At 37.1% G+C, this 25076-nt stretch overlaps 1 protein-coding gene across 2 annotated transcripts in view; it reads left to right on the top strand.

Moving 5' to 3' along the window:
• CCDC15 (coiled-coil domain containing 15) overlaps positions 1–25076 on the top strand; it is a 56674-nt gene that overhangs the window by 4537 nt on the left and 27061 nt on the right. For both annotated transcript variants that reach the window (XM_043999240.1, XM_043999239.1), the window contains exons 4-9: positions 101–304; positions 8778–8891; positions 16339–16446; positions 17198–17275; positions 19633–19725; positions 21352–21455. In XM_043999240.1, the coding sequence (XP_043855175.1) occupies positions 101–304; positions 8778–8891; positions 16339–16446; positions 17198–17275; positions 19633–19725; positions 21352–21455 (701 nt within the window). The remainder of the gene's footprint in view (positions 1–100; positions 305–8777; positions 8892–16338; positions 16447–17197; positions 17276–19632; positions 19726–21351; positions 21456–25076) is intronic.

Here is a 25076-nt window from a genome sequence, read left to right as displayed (position 1 = left end):
TCTCTTAAAGTACTTTTGGGCTTCTAGGAATTCACTGAACAAAGATGATATTTATGGCACTTTGGTTGGAGATTCACTGTATCCTTTCTTCCATGTATAGGCAGAAAAAGAAAGCATTATAGCCATGCAGTCTTCTGATTCAGCCCCACACTTGACCCCTAAAAGTAGCAAAAGCATTTATCAGAGCAGTTTGAAAAGTGCTATCCGAAGTACTGGTCCCAGCTTGCTATCTACCCAGACTCTTGGTGATATGGAAGAGGAAGAAAAAGATGAAAATGGAACATTCCAACAGCAGGCCCTGACTGTAAGTACATTCACAGTACTTAATATTTCCAGTGTGTGTCCATCCTAAACTATTACAACTCCTCTATTTAGACAATGCTTTGTAAATACCTTAAAGCATTGTACTAGTATGTGTTTTCATGATTAGGATACTTTATGGTTATAGAGTGTTTTACATATTTTATTTGATTACAAATAGTTGTGTGAAGTAGAATAAAACCTCAGATATCACATTTGTGTTTTTTTAAAACATATTTTGGTTTTTTTGTTTTGTTTTGTGGGGCAATGGGGATTAAGTGACATGCCCAGGGTCACACAGCTAGTAAGTGTCAAATGTCTGAGGTCGGATTTGAACTCAGGTCCTCCTGAATCCAGGGCCGGTGCTTTATCTACTTTGCCATCTAGCTGCCCCCTTTTTAAAACATTTTAATTAAAACAATATACCTTTAGTAATTTTATTTTGCATACCTGGTGTTTTAGAATTCTATACCATGACAAATCAGTTAATACAACAGTGTGGTTTGGCTACTTGTTTCTATTCATGCAGTTCCTTTTTCTGTATAGTTATACATTGTGCATGTAGGCTGTTTGTTACAACTCACAGGTTTTTAAAAAATTTTTTTTCCAATTACATGTAAAAACAATTTTCAACATTCATTTTTAAAAATTTTGAGTTCCAAGTTCCCTCCTTCCCCCTCTTTCCTCCCCTCTCATTGAGAAGGTGAGCAATTATATATAGGTTATACATGTGCAAGTCATGCAAAACATTATTTCCATATCAGTCATGTTGTGAAAGAAAACACAAACCAAGGAAACAGCAAGAGAATGAAGTTTAAAAAAAGTTTGCTGTGATCTACATTCAGACTTCATCAATTCTTTCTCTGGAAGTGGATAGCATTTTTCCCCAAAGGTCCTTCAGAATTGTCTTGAATCATTGTATTGTTGAGAATGGTTAAGTTGTTCACAGTTGATTATAATAAAATATCGCCATTACTGTGCACACCATTCTCCTGGTTCTTCTCATTTCTCTTTGCATCAGTTCATGTATGTCTAGGTTTTTCTGAAGGTATCCTGCTTGTCATTTCATATATAACACAATAGTATTCCATCACAATCATATACCACAGTTTGTTCAACAATGTCCCAATTGATGGGCATACCCTCGATTTCTAATTCTTAGCCACAAAAAGAGCTGCAATGAATATTTTTGTACATATGGGTCCTTTTTCTTACTTTAAAAAAAAAATCTCACCAGGATATGGACCTAGTGGTGGCATTGTTAGGGCAAAGGATATATGCCATTTGGAATAGTTCCAAATTACACTCCAGAATGGTTGAATCAGTTCATAACTCCCACCAACTGTGCTTTAGTGTCCCAATTTTCTCACATTGTTCCAACATTTGTCATTTTCCTTTTTTGTCATATTAGCCAGTCTGATAGGTATATGGTGGTACTTAAGAGTTGTTTTAATTTGCATTTCTCCAATCAATAGTGATTTAGAGCATTTTTTGATATAATTGTAGACAGCTTCAATTTCTTCATCTGAAAACTTCCTGTTCATATCCTGTGACCATTTATCAATTACAGAATGACTTGTATTCTTATAAATTTGACTCAGTTCTCTATACATTTGAGAAATGAGGCCTTTATCAGAAACACTTGGCTGAAAATTTTTTTTCACTGTTATAATTACTAACTGGTAACACAAACTGTTTTTGAATATTGCCATTTACCATATCACCTAGGAGGAGTACAAAGTGATTTATTTAGCTAAGAAAACAAAAGTACTGAATCTTAGTACTTAAATCAACTTTCTTAGCTATTGGCATTCTTTCAACAAATAAAGTACCTACTTTGTGTAAGACATCATGTTTGTCTAAGAGAACACAAAGAACACACCTTCATATTGTCTGTGTGTGTGTACAGGTTAATAAGGGAAGTAATACATATATATAAATACCCTAAATACAGGTTATAATTCAAAACTGAAACATGAGATGTGAATGATGTGACTAAATCCACTATATATATATATATATATATATATATATATATATATATATATATATATATATATATATATATATATCATTAAGAAACTGCAGGATCAGAAATATATGGGTTTTTCCCCATCATCATTTCTTTCTTGAGAACATTACTTTTTTTCCAACATTGAATTTTCAAGTTATGGTAAACTTAAAAAAAATAACCACTTAAGTATTAGGTTTTACCTTATAATTAGATAATTAGAATCAATAAGCAACTATTGAAGGCTTATTATATAGTGAGCACTTTTAGGTATAATAATAGTAAATGATAATAGCTAACATTTACATGGTACTTTAAAGCCTGCAAAGTATTTTATGTATATTATCTCATTATTTCTTTTGATCATTACAACAACCCTGTGAATTAAATGATATTCGAATTTTACAGAAGAGGATACTGAGGCTGACGGTAGTTAGGTGACTTGCCCTACGTCAGGTAACTAATTTATGTTTGAGGTAGGATTTGAACTCAAGTCCTCTTGACTCCTAAGGCCAACACTATTTATTTCACCATGTACACCATGCACAAAAGAAGGGACCAATGTGAGATTATAGTTTAGCTCAAGAAGACAAAATGAACTCAGATGAAACAATAATATGAGACAAAAGATGTGGGTTTGAGTAACTGAAAGGATTTATGAAAGAGTTGGGGATTAGACTGTACTTTGATGGATGGATAGAATTTGAATATTGTTTAGTTGATTATTCATGCTTTATTCTCTGTTACCTTGGCAAATACAGTAGTGGTTTGGCATTTCCTTCTCTAGCTCTTTTTACAGATGAGGAAACTGAGGCAGACGGTTAAATAACCTGCCCATGGTCACATAACTGATAAGTGTCTGAGACTGAATTCGAACTCAGGTCCTCCTGACTCCAGGGTCTATCTATCCATTGTGCCATTTAGCTGCCCCAGTATTTGAACAGTCAAAGCATATTCAGGTTGAAGGTTGAGATTAGGGAATAATATGTGTAAAGGTCCAGAATCAGGAAAGAACATGGCACATATGGGTTATTTTAAGGGGATTGGTTTAACTAGAGTGAATATAGGAGTAGAGGGAAATAAAACTGAATAACAAGACTGGGGCTTAATTATGAAGAATTTTGAAAGCAACCTATTTATACCCTTTAATTTCTCTGAAGCAAGTTGGCCATTTAAAAAATCTTCAGTAAAGTAGCCTTATGATGCATCTGTAAAGCAAATTCATTTGTATGAAGAAAAACATGCACTAAGAAAAGTAAATTATGTACTTCTTGATCTTATCTTTCTTATAGTTTTTAATCCAGTAGATGTCACTGGGCATTATCTTTATTGTAGAAACATTCAAGAACTGACTTCTCCATTTTACCCATACCCGATTAAAGAGCCTAAATTGACATTGAGATCAATAATGAAAGTGATCCTTCTGTCAGAATTTAGTACAGTTATCAGCTCTTTGTGATTTAGGATCACAGAACCATAGAATTTTGAAGTTGAAAGAGACCTTTGAGGTCCAACAACGTCCTATGCAATTGGGAATCCTTTTTACAGTATCCCTAACTTGTGATTTATGCAGCTTCAGCTTGAACACTTCTGGTCACAAGGAACTCATTACTTTGTGTTGCAGTTTGTTCTTTTACTGGGAAGTTCTAATTATTTGGAAATAATTACGTAAAAAGCCCTTGTTTAGGTCTTTCCTCATATGACACTGTTTCTAGACCCCTCACCATTCTCTTGGTTGCCTTTTCTGAATGCTCCAGTTTGTCATTTTTCCCCTTAAAATATGGTCCCCAGAACTGAATGCAGTACACCAAATGTGTTCTAACACATAATATAATGTATTATTTCTTTCCTTAATCAGAATTTTTCTTAGCTTATGGTATTTAGTATGCCACCAAGCTCTAACTTGCTTTCAGCTGTAGATCTCTGGACCCATGAGGAGTAAAGCCTGGCTTTTCCCCAGTTTCTTAGATCACATGAGATTGAATAGAGAATCACAACATCAGAAGAGACTTCAAGAAATCACCTGATCTAGGCCCTTTCCTTGTAGTCAGCTATAGTCAAATGATAGTGATTCCTGTGGATGGAATTGGTCTGCTTTATTTTTTTATGGATATTGGAAGCATATGATCAGGGTTGGTTGTTCTTCCCTACGTAATGTTTTGTTTGTAGACTGTTATGCACTACTTCACCCATTTCTTTTCCAGGAAAAACTTCATCAACTTCTCTGATGGCAAATAAAATTAATAAAGGTAAGCTGAGGTACTTGACTTTGAGCAAAATCAGGTTATTAACAGTGACATGTATGACTGTTAACAAAGTGGCTCAGACTGGCAACCTCAAAGACAATAATCCTAGTGAAAAGGAGGGGAGCTTCTTTATTGACACACTACAAAAAAGGAATCTTGGTAGGTGTGGAAAAAAACTGATAGGTTGTAGGGTTGGCACAGAAACATTATGATTGACTATACTATGAAAGGTGGGTTGCTATTTACATGAAGCTAATCACCACCCTTCTCTGACAATTAAAAAATGTTAATTGATTTATGGGATCCATCTGCATCTTGTAATCTTCCTGAAGGAATACTACCAGATTTGTATTCTCCTTGGAAGGGGTTAAAAACTTCCCTAATTATACAAGGACAGGCAAGGACAGACAATATATTTTGGGAGGATGGAACCAAGCTAACTTGTAGGGCTTAAAGATAAACAGATGTCCTAGAAGTATTCCAGTGGCTATCAGAGTATTCTAGGGGCTACTGGCATGAGAGAGAACTTTTCATTATAACTTTATCTCAGAGTGAAGCTTGAATTCCTGAGCTCAACTAAGGACATAGAAATGGGACTTAAGCAGATACAGAATCAATTACAATATGAAATCAGTACCATATAGAGTAAGTTACAAAGTAGAATTCATTTTAATTTCTCAACCCTTTCTGAAGTCTGGAAACTAAATTCAGTCCTTGGACTCTTTAACTAAATTCAGTAATCTGTTAAAGGTGTGGCTAGATAATTCAGCCCCTGGCTTTGCAAATGAAGTTTTACAAGAGTCAGGTGGAAGGTAGCCATTGGTGGCTGTTAGGAAGAAGGTGAGATTTGTTGGCATTTATTTGTTTATGAGACTTGTAGTTTCTTCTTTCTTTCTTTTTTTTTTTTTTTTTTTTTTGGTGAGGCACTTGGGGTTAAGTGACTTGCCCAGGATCACACAGCTAGTAAGTGTTAAGTGTCTGAGGTCGGATTTGAACTCAGGTCCTCCTGACTCCAGGGCCAGTGCTCTATCCACTGCACCACCTAGCTGCCCCACTTGTAGTTTCTTCTTTCTTTTTTCTTTCTTTTTTTTTTTTTTTTTTTGGTGAGGCACTTGGGGTTAAGTGACTTGCCCAGGGTCACACAGCTAGTAAGTGTTAAGTGTCTGAGGCCGGATTTGAACTCAGGTCCTCCTGACTCCAGGGCCAGTGCTCTATCCACTGCACCACCTAGCTGCCCCACTTGTAGTTTCTTTTTTTTTTTTTTTTTTTTTTTAGTGAGGCAATTGGGGTTAAGTGACTTGCCCAGGGTCACACAGCTAGTAAGTGTTAAGTGTCTGAGGCCGGATTTGAACTCAGGTACTCCTGACTCCAGGGCCGGTGCTCTATCCACTGCGCCACCTAGCCGCCCCTGTAGTTTCTTCTTAAGATTTTTCTGAGGACCACCACTAGGTATATGGGGGAAAAGGGACCAGATATTTATTTGCATGTAATTTAATCACCTGTATTAACTATGTAAAGGGTGGCTTTTTTCCCCTTGTTTTTTTGGAGGCAGTCAGGGTTAAGTGACTTGCCCAGGGTCACACAGCTAGTAAGTGAAGTCAAATTTGAACTCAAGTCCTCTTGACTCAAGGGCTGGTGCTCTATCCACTGTGCCACCCAGCAGCCCCTAAAGTTTTTTGTTTTGTTTGTCCTTGGTTCTCGAAGAGAACATTGGGATAATGTCATGACTTGCAGTGAATTGGATTTAAGTGAGGAAGGGCTGTGCAAGGTCACCAACCTCATTCTCTCCTCCAGAGCCATCTGTGTCCAGTGGCAAGATATAGATCAGGTTAACTGGAAATGGCAAGGGATGTTTTAAAGCAGTTGGGGTTAAGTGATTTGCCCAGGGTCACCCAGCCAGTAAGTGTCTGACTTTTAAGCCAAGGTACCATGAAGGTGATAAGTGAGCCAAAAGCAAAATTTCTATCATTGCTAAGCTTTATAAGTCTTAATCATATTTCATATCAAAGTATACTGTGTATATTTACATAATGTGAAAAGGACTTTGTGACACCTACTAGATTTTTTTAGCCATGCATAAACACAGTAGTCACTGTCTTCAAATAAGTAAAACCTTTCTATACAATATATGTTTAATGATTTTATAAATAAAGTTGCCATTTAAAAATATATATATGTGCAGTTTTATTCACCTGTTATTAGTTATTGACCCATGTTACCAGTAGTAGAGGTTTTTAGTCATAAAACAGATATTGATAGAGAAAGGCAATATTAACATCCCCCATAATTTTTTTTTTTTTTTAGTGAGGCAGTTGGGGTTAAGTGACTTGCCCAGGGTCACACAGCTAGTAAGTGTTAAGTGTCTGAGGCCGGATTTGAACTCAGGTACTCCTGACTCCAGGGCCAGTACTCTATCCACTGTGCCACCTAGCTGTCTTCCCCCCCCCCCAATAAATTTTTGCTGGATTAATTTGGAGACTATTCCTTCAGGCAATGCAGTGATTGCGATTGCAATTGCGATAAAGGTTTAAAGTTTGTTTTACTTCTTATTGCAGGTCTTTTACAAAGGAGACTGATTCCCTGGCCACATGGCATAGGATAGTGCTACTTACCAGTTGTCAAATAATAAGATCAAAAATAATTCATGAGGGGGCGGCTAGGTGGCACAGTGGATTAAGCACCGTCCCTGGATTCAGGGAGTACCTGAGTTCAAATCCGGCCTCAGACACTTAACACTTACTAGCTGAGTGACCCTGGGCAAGTCACTTAACCTTCATTGCTCAACAAAAAAACCCAAAAAGTAATAAATAGGTAAATACCAATGTAATGGGTGGAGACAGAATGAATATGTAAGCAACATAAATATTAATAAAGGACCATATAATAGCACTTCTGCCAAGTATGGTATTAAAAATAAGCTTATCATTTGCATTAATTGGGGAAAGGAAGTTAGAACAAAGATTTTAAAGGACAGTTGGATTGTTGTTTAAAATGTGAAAAGGATAACCCAGAGTGGGATAGAAGAGTGTACCTAGAGACTATCAGAACTAGAATTGAAGGGTATGAATAAGGAATAACAAAAGCAGTTAGTTTGACAAGGGGTAGTTGATAGGATTCCTGATGAGGGGTTTGCCATTATATAGAGCTTTTATTTATTTTTTTTTGTGGGGCAGTGAGGGTTAAGTGACTTGCCTAGAGTCATACAGCTAGTAAGTGTCAAGTGTCTAAGGTCGGATTTGAACTCAGGTCCTCCTGAATCCAGGGCTAGTGCTTTATCCACTGCGCCACCTAGCTGCCCCATATAGAGCTTTAAAATTTGCAGCCCATTTTCCTGAGAACAACACTGAGATTTGTAGTTGTTAAGGGCTAAAATTCTAGCTAAACTGTCTAAAATATTTAATGAGTGGTCGCCAATAAATTATAAGCTTTAGCAAGAGTTAGACTTTTAAGCGTTTATTAAGGAGAATAAGAATTTGGTAAAGAGAGAGGGAAAGGCCTAGATTCCTATCTATTAAAGGGAGAGCGCATTTCTAGCTTCGCTCTCCACCAGAGTCCAGAGGAAAGAGCCTGAGAGCGAGCACCAGTCTCTTCCTTCCTCCTCCCACTAGCCTGTGTCACTTCCTGATGCCAAAGAAAAGACTCCTGGTCTTGCCCTCAAAGACCTTCACTTCATGGGCGGAACTCTTCTACAGTAAGTCTCCAGCAGGTGGCGTCATTCCAATCGTTACATAGTAAAAGTAAAGTATGTCCATCTTACAGATGAGGGACTGAGTAAGTAGTTGCCCATGGTCACACCACACAGTAGGTGGCTGAGGTGGGATTCAACCACAGATCTGACTACTAAGTAGGATGCTTTTTATGCTATACTTTGTTCCTTTTCAAGGTGGGAAGTATTTATTCAATATCGGCTCTGTGTGTTAATCCAAACTTTTGGCTTCAGGTATTTTTGTGTTCATGTTTAAAATAAAAATATATAATGTCAAAAACTTATGTGACTGATAACTCTTAGCTAAAATGATGAAATAAAAATTGCTGAGTTGAAATAATGAAAATAAAGTTGTTATACAAAAATATTATCACAAGATGAAAATCTCTTGTGAAAATAATCCTCTTGTCATAAGCCTGGCATGCATTTAATAGCAGGAGCCTATTTTCCTCTTAGAACACTTATTGTTATTGGTATAAATACTTTTTTATTTTTTCCTTGCTTTCTCTGGCAGCTTAGCCAAACTGTGAAGCAAGCCCGTCAACAACTGGCTTCCCGAAAAACTACAGATGGAGAGAAGCCATTAGGACTTTCAGAAGATAGCACAGAGAGCAGCCCTACCCAAGAGGTAAATTAGTTTGCTAAGAAACTCCACTGAGTCAAAATAACAGGTCAGAATGAACTCTAAGAGACTGAATGTAAAAGATCTAAGTTTAAAGAGTTTCTGAAACTGACAAGTCTACAGTTTAAATTTCCATTCTCTGGTTTCTTTTATGTTTTCTTGAAAGTTCAAAAGACTGGATGCTAAACTCACATAACCTCGTGTTGTCTTAACTTACAGTGTTCCTTTTGAATCTTCAATGAGAGGCTTTTATGTAGCTTTTTCATTATATCCTTTGAACCATATCTGCACTTCCAGCATTTCCGGTTACCTGCTAGAAATAATTTCCTAGATGTCCTGTCAGCTTGTCAAACTTAACACATGTAAAACCCAATTTATTATCTTTCCTTTTCCCTTCTAAAACCCACCCACTTCTTCAGATTTCTTGATGACATCACTATCCTTTCAGTCATTCAGGTTCATAGCCTTAGAGTAACCCTAAACTTTATTTTACTCCCATATATAATGTTAACAAATTTTGTTGATTCTATCTTTATAACACCCTTCTTCATGGCCTTTCTCTTTACTCACATTGCTGCTATTGTAGTAAAAGTCCTATTACCTGCACTTTTGCAGTAGTCTCCTAATTGTCTCTGATTCTGTTCTCTTCCCTCTCTAAGACATTCTCCTCATAACTGTCAACATAATGTTCTCAAGGCATGGGTCTCACTATGTCATTCTTCAGGTCAAAAATCTTCAGTGGCATCCTTTTACATTGGGAATAAAAAACAAACTCTTCAGACTGCTGTTTAAGGCTTTCCACAGTATGGCTCCCAGCTTTCCAGACTTATTTAAAAGAATTCATATAGCATTCATGAATTCTGAGGTCCATTCAGATGGATTACTAGCTTCTTCCTCCTCTCACTCTGGAATTAACATTCATCTACCTTCACATACACTGGCCCCTGTTCCTTAAATGCATTCTCTCTTTAAATCTGCCTCTTAGTGTCTTTAGTTTCCTTCTAGAAACTTAGTTTAGGCATCACTTCCTAGCAGAAGCCTTTTTCAATTCTCTCCTTTCCCTTTTCTCCTGAGTTTTAGCATCTTCTCCCTCCTGAAACTATTCTGTATCATGTTATATCTCCCTCCATCCTAATAGATTTATGGATTTTTAAGGAAAGGGACCATTTTTTTTCCTTTGTACATCCAGCACCTAGCACAATGCCTTTACAAAGGCATTATATGAGTGAATTAAAAATAGTTGTTGAGGGGGCAGCTAGGTGGCAAAGTGGATAAAGCACTGGCCCTGGATTCAGGAGGACCTGAGTTCAAATCCGGCCTCAGACACTTGACACTTACTAGCTGTGTGATCCTGGGCAAGTCACTTAACCCCCGTTGTGGGAAGCAGGGGGCGAGGAGAAGGTTGTTGAGTTAAGTGCTATACTGATTGTTCTTTAAGTTAGATTCTTATTAAGCATATACTTGAATACTTCTGTGGATTTGTGATTACTCCCTGTAATGATGCAGACTGTAGTCAATCCACACCTACTCATCCTTTGCTATTCCTGTCAATCTCTTTTCCTAAATCTTGCATAAAATATCTAAGGAGACCTCTGAGAGCCTCCTTTTTTTTGGTGGGGCAATGAGGGTTAAGTGACTTTCCCAGGCTCCCACAGCTAGTTAAGTGTCAAGTGTCTGAGGCTGGATTTAACTCAGGTCCTCCTAAATCCAGGGCTTGTGCTTTTATTCACTGCACCACCTAGTTGCCCCCAAGGGCCTTCATCTAGTGCTTTTTAATGTTTTCTGGGTGCCAGGATAGCCCTCAGGTTGTCTGTCTGATATACCTTACTCTTAATTATGTGAGTAGCCCACCATCTTTTTCTGTTAATAGTTTTTTCTGGACTATAACTTTTATTTCACTTTTTTGCATGTAATTAGTTGTTGGTAATATATTTCAATCTACTTGTATCTTTTGGAGGGGGGGGGGGCGGGACAATGGGGGTTAAATGACTTGCCCAGGATCATATACCTAGTAAATATCAAGTGTCTCAGGTCATATTTGAACTCAGGTCTTCCTGAATCCAGGGCAGGTGCTTTATCTACTGTGTCACCTACCTGCCCCCTACTTGTATCTATTAATGCATCTTTCTGCTCCTACTGGTTTACTTGCAGTTTTGATATCCTTGAAAACTGAGATGTATTAGCAACCATACAACATCACCAAAAGAATAATATTTTTAAATGGCTATTTGTTTCAAAGAACAGCTTAGGATCATTGAAGGTGCTGTATAGTTTTCTAATTCCATTCAATTCTGGAACTACCTCATCATCCATCTACATTGCCTGGCTGTTCAAGGTATTGGATGGTCAAGGGTCTACCCATACAACTGGGTGTTATAGTTAGGACAATTGGCATTTTTTAATCTACTTAGTTTTTCCAGTGTGGCCACTGTCTTCTCTTGAATAGTCTTGTATTTCTTTGAAGAATCCCCTTAGTATTCTGTGGCTTGATGCAGACAGCACATTGACAGCTCCAAACAAGAACCATCTGGAGGATTTTACCATCTCCAGGAAATACCTTTATTTGGATTCTCTGCAAGACATTCTTCATGATAATGGCCTATACTCTGACAACACTCTTCCTATTTTATGCCTCATTTTGATAGTTATAGATCATTGAACAAAGTTTTTTCTGGTTGCATGTATAAAGGAATCAACATATGCATGGGAGACACTTCTGCCATAGGAAAGCCTTAAAGGCTCTATTTTTTGCTGCCAACTCAAATGATATCCTATAATTAACAATCAAAGCAAAATCTTGTATTTCCTGTACTTTTCAGTTACCAGTATGACTAGGAGGATGTTATCTGTTGTAGAAAACTACCTATTTCTTTCACTTATTTTCATCAAGAATTTCTTCAATATGTAGGTAGATCATTCTTACCAAGATTTATAGAGATGTGAAAGACTTACTGAATTGGTAAGTTATTGCTGCTCTGTCACCTTGTAGACCTTTCTAATTTGGTGTTGATTTTTGACCTTTTTTCTATTAGATAATCTGTTCAAATCCATTGACTCAGAAATTATTTCCACACTAGTAACTAAGTTTCCTGGCTGTTGTGGTGTTCAGGATATACCATGTTTATACCTTCAGAATTTCTTATTGAAAGAGTGTGAAGTGAGTATGGTTGTGAGGCTTCTGTTTAGTGTTTGTCATTTAATCATTCTAGCTGTGAGTGTTATTTCAGCTTTGCAGATATAAACAGAAAGATGGGATGGCTTATTGGATAGAATATTGGACTTGTCAGGAAAATTTGTGTTGAACTTCTGCCTTAGGCACTTAATTAGCTGTGAGATTCAGGATAAATCACTTAAACTTTTTCTGCCTCAATTTCTTCATCTATAAAATGGACATAACTATAGCACCTGTGTCAAAGGAATTGTTTTGAGAATCAGATTTGATAATATATATAATGTGCTTATAAGCCTCAAAGTGCTATATGAGTAAGAACTATTATTACAGACTTTTGATTTATTTCATTTATCAATCTCAAACTTTTTTTACCATCCTTTCTTCTGCCCACCTTTACATTGAAGTTCCTGAATATTACTGAGCATGTGTTGACTTGGTTTGGAGGACCTTGTAAAGTGCTTAATAAAATTTCTTTACTTTTCTTTTCCTCTGAATTAAATGTTTATATATAAGTTGTAATTATCTCCGTGAGGATTTTTTTGCTTATATTCATCAAAAGCATTTCAAGGTAAGATGATCAAGTGTCTCTTGTAATGATGTTGCTTTGCCTTTAAATATAATGAACCAACTCTGTCAACTGCTCTATTCACCTTATCCTTCCACTTATCTGCAATTTCCTTCTGTCTTCTTGCTTTGTATATTGAGGATGTCGGTATTGAAATTGTTAATTTCTTCTTATAATATAACAACTCATTTATCTTTGGATAAAGATTTTACATTTAGAGTACTGAAAATTAAATTTCATGTTTATAGAAGGTCTAAAAATAATTTGATTCATAGCATCTCCTAACCCCTTATCCACCATCACTGCAGAAGGAGAAGGGGACATGTTAGGTCTGATGGATGTTTTATATTTTATTTCATGGCTTGCTATGACTAAAGAATAACTTAGTAGTCAAACTACTAGTTATGACCTCTCCAGACTTAAATAGGCTGACTCTCAGACCACAGAATTAGTATTCTGAGCTTGGTAGAACTTGCTTGACTTTCATTGACATAGCCTGGGTCACCTCTACACTGTGATGAGGCTTCAGAGTAAGATTTTTATGAAGCATTGGGTGGTTGGAGGGAGGTACTTAGGGGAGGAAGAGAAGGGAATAAATATATACTGCCTATTATGTGCCTGGCACTGTGAATATCTTATTTCTTATAGATTAGGCCAGAAATATGTACTTCCTCCTTTTTTTCCAGTTTCTCAAAAGATTTATTTAGTGCTTCCTTGCTCCGTACTAAATGCATATTACCTCTGTAGCTATTCAGCGATATAGTTTCAATTAATTAATGGTTGGATAAGGGCACTTGACCCCTTTATGAGGTTTTGTGATTGAATTCTAGGTCTGGAGTCAGGAAAATCTAAGTTCAAATCCTGTCCCAGGCCCTTATAACTTGTGACCTTGAGCAAGTCACATAACTTCATTTCTTAATATCCTACCCTGTAAAATGGAGATAATTATAATACCTCCTAAGATTATCGTGAGAATCAAATGATAGTCTTGATATAAAGTGCTTTACAAACGAAGCTCTATACAAATGGGAATTGTTGTTACACTTAATCTCTTCTCATCTTTTTTTTTTTAAAGCAGGGTTCAGATGAAAATGGCCCAAGTCATTATCCTGCTATTATCCTTATATATTTAATGTTCTGCAGACTATTGCACATGTGGATAAAATGACTTCTTTATTGTGATCAAATAAGTATTGAGATGTAAGCTCATCTTCTGTATACTCACTAAAAGCAACTTCAGAACAACTTTAGGCCACAATTAGTCATAGAATATGATAATGAATAGGATTCTAGGTTTGGGATCAGGAATACGTAACTATGAACATGTCACTTAGATAGTAAGCATCAGAGACAGGATTTCAACATAAGCTTCATGGAGAAAGGAGTTACATTGTGTTTTAAAGATTTACAAGAACTTACTCTGGGCATTTCCCCTGGCTGTCTCCCATGCCTGGAATGCTCTCCCTCCACTGCCCTTCACATCATTGGCTTGCTTCAAGTCCCAACTAAAATCCTACCTTGCATAGGATGCCTTCCCCAACCCCTCTTAATTTCTGTAGCTTCCCTCTGTTACTTATTTCCTATTTAACCTGTACATAGCTTGCTTTGTATATATTTGTTTGCATGTTACCCCCCACCCCCCCACCCCCGTTAGATTGTAAACCCCTTGAGGGCAGGGACTGTCTTTTGCCTTTTTTGTACTAACACAGCACAGTGCTTGGCACACACAATAGCAACTTAATAAAATGTTTATTGTTGATCTATTGGAAGACAGAACAACATGAATAAATGCAAATCTGCTGGACAGCATTAGATATTTAGAGGGCATGATGAGTAGTTTAGTTTGACTAAAAAGATAGAGTAATGGGTTCCCTTCTCACTAGAGGTTTTCAGGTAAAATTTCTATGACCTCTTGTCAGTTAATGTGATAGAGGGGAAATCTTATTTAAGCATGAGTTGAACCAGGTGACCTGAAGTCCCTTCCAGCTCTACAACTCTGTAGTATGAAATAATTTGGGAAAGAGAGGGTGATGCCATATGTGGAAGCATGGAGCCATGGAAGAGGCAGGCTGGGACCTTGAATGCCACACGAAGGAGTTGCAACTTTAATCAAAGTTCCCATAGGTTCATTTACCATTTATATACTCATGGTTCCCAGATCAACATTTCTATCCCTAGTCTCTACTGAGCTCTGTAAGTCTTAAGGCCGTATATAAAGACCAATTATTGTTGCTACTGTTATTATTATATTACTATTATCTCCTCTATGTGGTCACTTGTAAGTCAGTGGTAGGACTAAGTTTTGCCTTGTCAGGAACCTGGCAAGACAGCTGCTTTTCTGCGTAAGCACTCCCCAGTGACGTATTTTGTAAGGCCTTTACAAACACAGAATATTTAGTAGCACTGTGTTTGAGAGTGTTAGGTTGGCTCCAGGATGCTGGTAGAGGGAGGTGATTGAATCAGAATGATCAGATCCTTGGGTCTGACATGGGGCATTGTGTGGAGCATGCTCCAGTGATTTGACTGATGTTTTTCCAGAAAGAGTGCTATCCACAAACTTGACTTGAAATCATGATTCACAAGGAGGATGAAATCAGATATAACATCATTGTATAAACCAGCCTTATGTTTCAAAGGCGCCACTCAGTTTAAAGTATTATTTTTACATTGAAATCAGTGTGTGCTTCCTCCTCAAGCCTCTTTGTATGTTTCCTGGGTAAAGCATCAGAAAAAAAAATCTCTCCTTATAAGCAGTGGGGTTAATCATTTCTTTTGTAAGTGAAATCAAGTTTATTACCCCTCCCCTCAAGCCTAGACTGCTTTCAACCCCCTTAATTACAAGGGGTAGGAACCTGCCACTCAGGAAAGGATGTGGATCTGTAATTCCAGTTGCTCTAAACTATTTCCTTGTTGGGTTTGCCTTTAGTCACATCAGAATCACCCTGGCTGTAAATGTTATTTCAACTCTGAACATAGAAACAAAAAATGTCCTTTCTTGCCAGATTATAAAACCATGAACCTTCTGGAATTGTTTCCATTTTAGAACACAAGGGCAAGTAGCAGTCAGTAAAGCTGGTGTCTTTTGCAATCAGGTTTAGGAGGTGTGATATTTGTTGGCCTATATCACCTATCCTGTTTTATTCCATAACGTATCGGACTTGGCCTTCTAAAGTTAGTGAGACCTCATTGAGGACTCTCACCAAAGCCAATACCCCTGTTTGAAGAAGGTGAGAGGAAAAGGACTTTCCTTTGAAAGATTAGACAGATTTGTTCCTTCCAGCCCAGGCAGAGCAGAATGAAGAGAAGAGGGAGCAGCAGAAAGTGAACTCCTCTGGGTTAGGACTGGGGCTTGCTAGAATTACAATGCTACAGTTGATTTGACAGCATAAAGTTAGGTTTTGGGAAGTTGGTTAGTCTATCTCTGTTATCTCTTTTTTTTTTTTTTTTCAGGGCAATGGGGGTTAAGTGACTTGCCCAGGGTCACACAGCTAGTAAGTGTCAAGTGTCTGAGGCTGGATTTGAACTCAGGTCCTCCTGACTCCAGGGCTGGTGCTTTATCCACTGCACCACCTAGCCTCCCCTCTGTTATCTCTTAATGTACCAGATGAACTCAGTCTACTAATACTAGATCCCAAGGCTTTTGATGAAATCTAGAGTATTATTTCTAGAGTATTGCCCTTTCAAAGACTATTGATGTTTTGTTTGTTCTTTTTCAGAAAACATATTTTGGGCAGCTATCATCTATTAGTGATGATGAGAAGGGCACAGAAAAGCCCCTTCCTAACTATCTTCCAGGCAAGATACAGGACCAGGACACTAAAGAAGTAAGTGAACCACAGGAAATAATAACTTGAAATTTGAGATAGAACTTTCCAAGACTGTGCTGCAATTGGTTTGGGGATATAGTATTAGAACCTGGGAAATGGAACTTAAAATATCCATATTAAAGTCCTTCATTTTACCTAGATTACCCTATTAAAATTATCCAGTAGCTTTCATTGAAATTCTGGTGCATTATTACCCTCATATTACCTCTGCGTTCTGGTAGGAGTAACATATATATTTTTTAATTAAAACACTTTTCAGACAGTCATTATGGGTTTTACTAGTGAGGGAAGGATAGAAACATTCATTCACTGTGGAATTCTACAGAGACCAAGTGGTGCCCTATGTGATGACAGAAAATAGCAAAAGTAATAACTATGGGGGCAGCTAGGTGGCGCAGTGGATAAAGCACTGGCCCTAGATTCAGGAGGACCTGAGTTCAAATGCGACCCCAGACACTGAACACTTACTAGTTGTGTGACCCTGGGCAAGTCACTTAACCCTTATTGCTTCCTTCCTCCCCCCCCCTCCAAAAAAAAAAAAGTAATAACTACTTAGAGTTTGGGTTGGGACTTGGTTTGTGGACAGTGGCATTAGGGTTTATGGAGGTGGGCTAAGGGTTCTGTGTCCTATGTTATTTTGTAAAATTTAAATTACTCTAAGGCTGCCAAGGAAATGTAAAGGAGAATCACTAGTGTATTTCCTCCATTTGTAAACAAAAATTTGTGTTTTGTATTTTTTTGTTTTTAGAAGACATCATCTGGTATGAAAACTGATATCAACAGGGAGCCTGCAGAAGGGACTGAAGAGGAGGGGGAGCCACAGAGAGTAATCTCAGGATTGGGGCTAGGATTTACTATAACTGTTACTGTAATGGTTTGGAACTTTAGATTGAGTACTACCTGGGCATGGAGCTAAGGGAATAGTGTCCTGTTTTATTCCATTGTATTACAGAATTCCCGAGACTTTTAAAATTGCCCTGTACTTCTCACAGCAGCCAAGAGTATTTTTCCTCAAAAAAGTCCCTTTGTGGACCGTTTATATATGGGGTTTGTGTCTTTGTAGAAAACATTTTATTGGCTGCCAGTATTTCCCTCAAATATCACCACAGCTGGTGAGGGAAGGAGAGAGAAGTTGCCTGTTAAAGGCCACCAGACCTAGTCTTTATGCCCAAACCTTTAGCAGAGTATCAGGCAAAGTAGAGAAAACAGAACTAACTTGGATTGGGACTTGCTAAGATTAGACTGAAGTTTATATTGGGAGAGCAAGTAAGAGACTGGGAAGTTGGAAACTTAGTTCAGAGTTTCACCTTTTTTCTTCAATTTTGGCTGCTGCTTCGAGGTACTAGAACCAACCTTGCATCTAGGAATCCTCTCTGCAGGTCATTGAACCCTGCAGTATAAATAGTTTCTTTTCAACACTAGGAGTCAACTAAGATGGTATGCTACAAACACAAATTTCATAACTCTCAGGGTGAGAGATGAATCTCACTGAAAGTAGAGTTTCTAACAACCCAGCTGGTTCGAAATATCCTCTTTTCCTGACTTATTTCAGTATCTTCCCTTTAAGTGACTTCATCCTTTTTTTAGATGCCAAGTTATTGGAATCATGGTGACACACCACTGGAGTGGTTCATAAGTACCACCAGCTGCTATGTGGCACAATGCCTAAGCCCTGAAAACAGTGATTGAATTGTGTTTGTTTTTGTTTGTTTGTTTGTTTTTAAGGCAGCTGTGTGTTTTTTTTGGTTCACTTTACCTCTTTCTGGGAGTTACTATTTTCCAGTCAGTTGGAGTTTATAAAAGGAGATTTAATATGGAGCTCCTAGGAACCCCTTCATAAGACCATAGGACAAGTGCCTAGAGCCTTATAAAAATGTCTTGATCCCTGTCTTCCTGGTATATGTGTTAGTGTTGTGTGGTGGTACATAATTTGCTCTTATTTTCCCCCTCATTTGGAGGGGATAGGAGACGTTAGTGTTGAGTACCACCCATTTACAGAAGTAAAGGGGGAATGTTGGGCAAAGCCCTTTAAATTGGTAAAGAAAGAGATGATAGGTTATAGCCTTTTGAAGGAGAGGAGAGAGTATAATGGAAGAACTCTCATGCTGTTGAAAATTAGTCTTTATGCTTTTCAACATTTGTATACTATAGCTTTCCCCTCCAATTCATGAGAAGGCAAGCAATTTGATATAGGTTATACATGTATAGTCATGGAAAACATTTCCATATTAGTCATGTTGTGAAAGAAAACAGACAATAAAACCTCAAGAAAAAGAAAGTAAAGAAACAATTATGCTTCCGTGTGTATTCAGACACCATCAGTTCTTTCTCTGGGGATGGATAGCATTTTTCATCATAAGGCCTTCAAAGTTGTCTTGGATCATTGTATTGCTGAGAATGGCTAAGTCATTCACAGCTGATCATCTTACAATATTGCTATTACCTTGTATGCAGTACATTTCATAAAAGTGAATTTTTTTAAATCAAAAAGGAAATCAGTGAACAAATTCTCAGTCTCAGAGGTTGTTTTTGTTTTGTTTTGTTTTGTTTTTTGTGAAATCATATCAGGACTTTTATGATGCTGATATTAGATGACAGAACTTGTCCTGCCCTTATGTCATATTGGACTTTTTGTTTATCCCTAGGCAGTATGATTTGAGCCATTATATTAAAATGTGCTTAATAAATTATTTATAATTGAATTCTATTCTAATGGAAGAAATAAGTTTCATGTTCCTCTTTGCCGTGTCATTAAAGAAAATATTTCAGGCTCCTACTTCTGTTGCATTCCCATGAAGAGAAGTGAATTTGAATTATAGATATCATAGCCTGAGATTTTGAAACCCAGGCCTTTATTTGTAGGGCTTGGTTTTAGCCCAGAACAAACTGAAGGCATGTACAAAACACCAAGATTAGTGTTAATTTTAAGATTGTTGTTCATCTCCTTCACTGAACTATATCCATTGTTCTCTACTCTGTGGTCTTGGTTGACTGGCTTCCTCTGAAGCTGGCCTCTTTCATTCTTTTATACTTTATTCTTTTATGTGTAGTTTGTTTTGAGTTTGGGTTCTTCATAAAACCTAACTCAATGTTGAAAAATAAAAGAATAATAAAGTATCAGTAAAAGTACTCTGGTTAACTTTTCATACTTTGTAGTTTAAATGCAATTGGATCTTTTTTTAGGTTCATGGTGTTCCTCAATCAGGATTAAAAAGTGAATTACAACATTTACCCTCATTTGAATATGGAATAGACCAAGAAGAAGACAAGAAAGAGGTATGTGAATAGCCTAACTTAAATACACAGCCATTGAACTTATTTATTCCTGAATTACCTGAAATAGCATATGACCAAGAAGATAGGTGGCAGAGTGAATAGAGTGCTAGGCCTGAAGTCAAGAAGACTCATCTTCCTGAGTTCAAATATAGCCTCAGACACTTACTAGCTGTGTGACCCTGGGCAAATCACTTAACCCTATCTTCCTCAGTTTCTTCATCTGTAAAATGAGCTGGAGAAGGAAATAGCAAAACACTCTAGTAATCTTTGCCAAGAAAACCCCAAATGGGTTCATGAAGAGTTAGACATGATAGAAACAACTAAACAAGAAGCCAAGAGCTGGAACTATGAAATCCAAAAGCTTTGAAGCAACTATAGTAGTGACAAAAAAGTGAATTGAGTAATTACAACAGTAACAAACCACTCTTCATTATTTGCAAATTATCTCAAGATTTTAGCAATTTAGTTACCATCAAGTGAATTTACAGCAAAATCTAGACTCTTAGAACAATACTAGGTTATGCTTACTGATTCATATAAGTTTGATTGCTTTAATAACTTAAATGTATGCTTTTGGTTTCACATCTTTTTCTTCATTTTATTGTCAGGTTAGGACCTCAACTTAGTTAAACTAATGTTATTTTACTAAAGGATCGGACATTATGTTAATATGATACAAACATATGCCTTCCAATAATATTAATAGCAATAATAACAGCAATAGCTAACATTTATATAGCACCTTCTGTGGGCTAGACACTGTGCTAAGTGCTCTACAAATATTAGCTCATTTTATTCTTACAACAACCCTGAGAGGTAGGTGCTATTCTTATCTTTGTTTTACAGATGGGAATACAGGCAGACAAAGGTTAAGGGACTTGCCCCAGGGTCACAGAGCTAGTAAGTATCTGAGGTTTAATTTGAACTCAGATCTTCCTAATTCCAGTTCTGATGTCCTATGCTTTGTACCGCTTAGCTGCTCTCAAGAAGGTTGTGTCCTAAAACACAGTATTTATATAAGTCAGCAGCACTAGCATTTGACTTCATGTTACTTAACCCTTTGGACAAATGCTCTCCCAACTTGTGCCTCAGCAATGATATTATCCTCACCTAATAGAGTTCTCATGATGGGAACTTAAATGGATTCTTATATTGTTGACTGCTTTAGTGTTACATACCTTTCTCTCTGTGGCTTTCATGTTTTCACCCAGGAACAAAAAGTAGACATAACTTTATTCAGGACAAACTAAATTAATTGTTCCCAATAGTCATATATATTATATGGGGTATCCCAGAAGTACAGTTTAAAGCCCTACTTCTTTTCTTTTCTTTTTTTTTGGTGGGGCAATGAGGGTTAAGTGACTTCCCCAGGGTCACACAGTTAGTGAGTGTTAAGTGTCTGAGGCCAGATTTGAACTCAGCTCCTCCTGAATCCAGGGTCAGTATTTTAGGGGTACCACCTAGTTGCCCCTAAAGCACTACTTCTAATGAATATCTGAGGTGGAGGGAAATTAGGATCTTTTCAAGGCCCTGTGCCAGTTTCCTCATATGTGAAGCAGATATATTGTCATTCGAAAGTCATGTTAGCTGTTTGCTGTTAGCAAATTTATAACTCTTTTCTTTTAGCGTCAAAAACAGTACTTAAGATACAGACGACTTTTCATGGATATTGAGAGGGAACAAGTAAAGGAACTAGAGAAACAAAGAGAACTTAGGAAGAAAATTGAAAGGTAAGCCTCCTGGATTTCAGTGGGGAACCTAAAATGACCATTTCATCTTCTAGGAAAGCAGGAGTACTAGGTTTTGTATTATATAAGCAAAACATTTGCCAGTCTTTTGTGCTATCCTTGTGAACAAGATAAATATAGGCTAGATACTAGCATGATTATGTGGATTCATAATTTGTGGTATGATTGGACCAATGGGGACATTTTTTTTTTTATGGGGCAATGGGGTTAAGTGACTTGCCCAGGGTCACACAGCCAGTAAGTGTCAAGTGTCTGAGGCCGGATTTGAACTCAGGAACTCCTGAATCCAGGGCCGGTGCTTTATCCACTGCACCACCTAGCCGCCCAATGGGGACATATTAATGAGTCACTGTCAACTTTGAAGAGAAGTTTTGTAGTGGAGTGTCGCAGGGATTCTTTCTCATCCTCTTCTGCTTTTGATTATTTTTGTTATTGACTTAGATAAAATTGTAGAAGGTATACTTTCCAGATATACAGAAACCATGAAGCTGAGAGGGATGCTAATGTGTTAAAAAACAAAACAAAACACAGGATCCAAAAGATACTCCACAGGTTAGAACAATGGTCATAAGTTAATAACATTAATTCAATAAGGACAGAGGTCTGTACTTTCTTTAAAAGTCAGTTTTGGGACAGCTAGATGGCGCAGTGGATAGAGCACCTGCCCTGGAGTCAGGAGTACCTGAGTTCAGATCCGGCCTCAGACACTGAACACTTACTAGCTGTGTGACCCTGGGCAAGTCACTTAACCCCAGTTGCCTCACTTAAAAAAAAAAGTCAGTTTTACGGTAACTATTTAGGAAAGTCATTGCTGAGATGCCTATTCTGATTAAATGGATCTGTGGATTTTTATAACCTGTGAGCTCAGTGAATCAATATTTGGGTTGACATGGAACCTACACAGTTAATGTTTTCTTAGGCTACATTCAGAGGGGCCTAGTGTCCAGAATTCTGCTCTGATCAAATCACATCTGTGGTACTGTATTCAGTTTTGAGAAAAAGATAAATTTGAGGAAGACCATAATGATGATAGTTCCCAAGGATCTTAAAGTTTGAAAGATCCTTTACTTATATTATTTCATTTATACCTAGTGACATAGGCACACTTAAACTTGTGCCAAAGACGGTGAGCAACATGGTAAGGGGAATGGAGAAGTTAAAGGGACTGGAGGATGTGCATATGAGTATCATTTGAAAAAACTGGTGGTGATTAGACTGGAGAAGAGAAGGCTTGGGAGCAGGGAAAGGATATGCTAACATTCTTCAAGTATCTGAAGATGTTAGATTTGTTTTGCATGTTCTTATAGGGCAAAACTAGACACCCCCCCCCCCCACACACACACACCCAATCGGCAGAAGTTGCAGAGGGACATTTGGATTTCATGTAAGGAAAAACTTAGAATTGTCCAAAATATGAGTGTCCTGTCTAAGGAAATAGTCTTCAGAGATTCAGTGATATGGTAGAAGGGTTCTCTTCTTGGTTAGGGATATATTGAATTAAAGGACCCTTCCAACTCTTAGGTTCTCTGATTCTGTATCTTTCACTGACTCATTGTGAACCAGCAATTTATTTAATTTGTCTTCTCCAGCCTCATTAATAGAACTAGAAGCAATGTCCAGGAAGTATTGATGTGGGCCTTCTCCTAAAAATTTCTAAAACAAATAGATTTAATAGTTGATTTTTTTTTCACTTAAACTTACTTTTGAGGAGGCTTTTAAAAGAAGATCTCTTCATGCATTAAGTAGTTTAGAGGGGTAGAAAAACTTCTTAAAGTGGTAAGAGCCACTGCCAATTGTTCAACAATTATGTATGGAGATAAGATCATGCTCAGACTCTGATTAATAAGAAATAAAGGCAAAGCATTCCTGAAATTACTATGTAAGTTAATGGGAAACTATCACATTGGATTTACATAGTTTTATTAATGCATTACTACCTCTGAATCAACAAATATGTATTAAATAACAACTAAGTACAGGGTGTAGAACATCTTGTGAGAGATGTAAAACTGAACAAGATGGATCTCTCCCTGTCTTCGAAGAACTTACTAAAGACCACTTATAGTTTGTTTTGCTTGTCTAACTCAAAGCTGTGCTGTTGTACTACACCCTCAATATATAAAAAAATCTGTTACATAATTTGAGGTTATCTATTATTAACATCAAATAAGTCTCCTGAATAAAAATAATATTGGGCATTTTTATAGCTCTTTAAAGCAAAGTGCAAAGCACTTTATATGTATTGTATCATTTAATGCGTCTTTGGTCACTTGGATAATAAATGTCATAGGTGAACTTAGACCTTCTTGATTACAAGTCTAGTCCTCTGTCCATTATGACAAGCTGTCTTCCATTTAAAAAAATATTGCTCTTCTTCACATGAGGTTTGGATAAATAAATTGGATTTGTATAGATCAAAAAGTCAAAGACACTGTACTACATACTCCCTCCAGTTTCCAAAATTTAGGTTTTAAGGTTGGATACTAGAAGCACTAGGAACTAAAGAATTAATGAGTAGGAAGAACTTTTCCCTTTATTTAAACTGATAAACATTTCCTTGACCTTTTCCCATTTTTTTGTGTCTGAAGAGTTGAGGGAGAATGTTAGTTATAAACACTTCCTGAATAGTCTTGCATTACCTAGTACCTTATGAAAAGGGGTTCTGGGAGTTAGAAGAATGGCCTTTTCTGCTGAAAATGTTTTTTTTTTTTTCAGCAAACAAAAGATAAGAATACCTTTGGAGTTTGTGTATGGGGGTCTCACTAGAAAGAATTATATTTAATGGATTTAACCAGTTGCTTTAGGTATTATTTAATCTTGGTCTTTTTCTAAGGGTAATTTGACTGCTGTGCCAGTGAGCCACTTGTCTAGACTTAGTATGGTATAAAAGTATTATAAAACTAGAATGATCTGCAAAAAGCTGTCTAGTTTGTCCTTCAGGAAGAAGCATACTTAAGCACATCCTAAGATGCATTTCTGCTTCCTAATGTTCTTCAGGGATAGTAAATCATCCTTTGGTAATCTAAGACTATTATCATCTTGATTTCTAAGAAATGCTTCCTTTCGTCTAGTTCAGATCTTTCTTAGTGAAGCCTGAATCTCTTGCCATTGCTGTGATGTGGTCAGCATCAAAGAGCCTTTCAATTCTATAGTGTCCAGAGTCATTATTTCATGTCTCAGCAGAGAAGAAAAAAGTGACAAAAATTTAATTTAGTCCATTTGGCTGAGATGGAGACAGGCTTGTTGGGTGTTTTATGTTTAATCCAAATCTACTAGTGATATAGTCAGTGGGTAATTCCTTTCCAGAAAGAATTTTCTGCTGACCTGAAATGAAGGACAAACAACAACAAAAACAACTTTCAGATTCTTTGAGAACGTTTCTATTTAAAGATTTTGTTTTGTTAACCTTTCTCTCAGTGATATTTTTCTTTTATATGTAATGGGAATAAGTTAGAAGCATTCCCAGTAAGATCATGGGTGAAACAAGGATGCTCATTGTCACCACTGTTATTCAGTATTGTACTAGAAATGTTAGATTTAGCAAGGAGAAGTGATGTTTTTCTCTTTTTAGTGGGCTTTCCTATTTACAGTAAATTAGGAAGT

The sequence above is a fragment of the Dromiciops gliroides genome, chromosome 3, assembly GCF_019393635.1.
Source record: "Dromiciops gliroides isolate mDroGli1 chromosome 3, mDroGli1.pri, whole genome shotgun sequence".
Classification (NCBI taxonomy): Eukaryota; Metazoa; Chordata; class Mammalia; order Microbiotheria; family Microbiotheriidae; genus Dromiciops; species Dromiciops gliroides.
The sequence above is the reverse complement of the archived record's forward strand: the minus strand, read 5'-3'. Positions and strand labels throughout refer to the sequence as shown.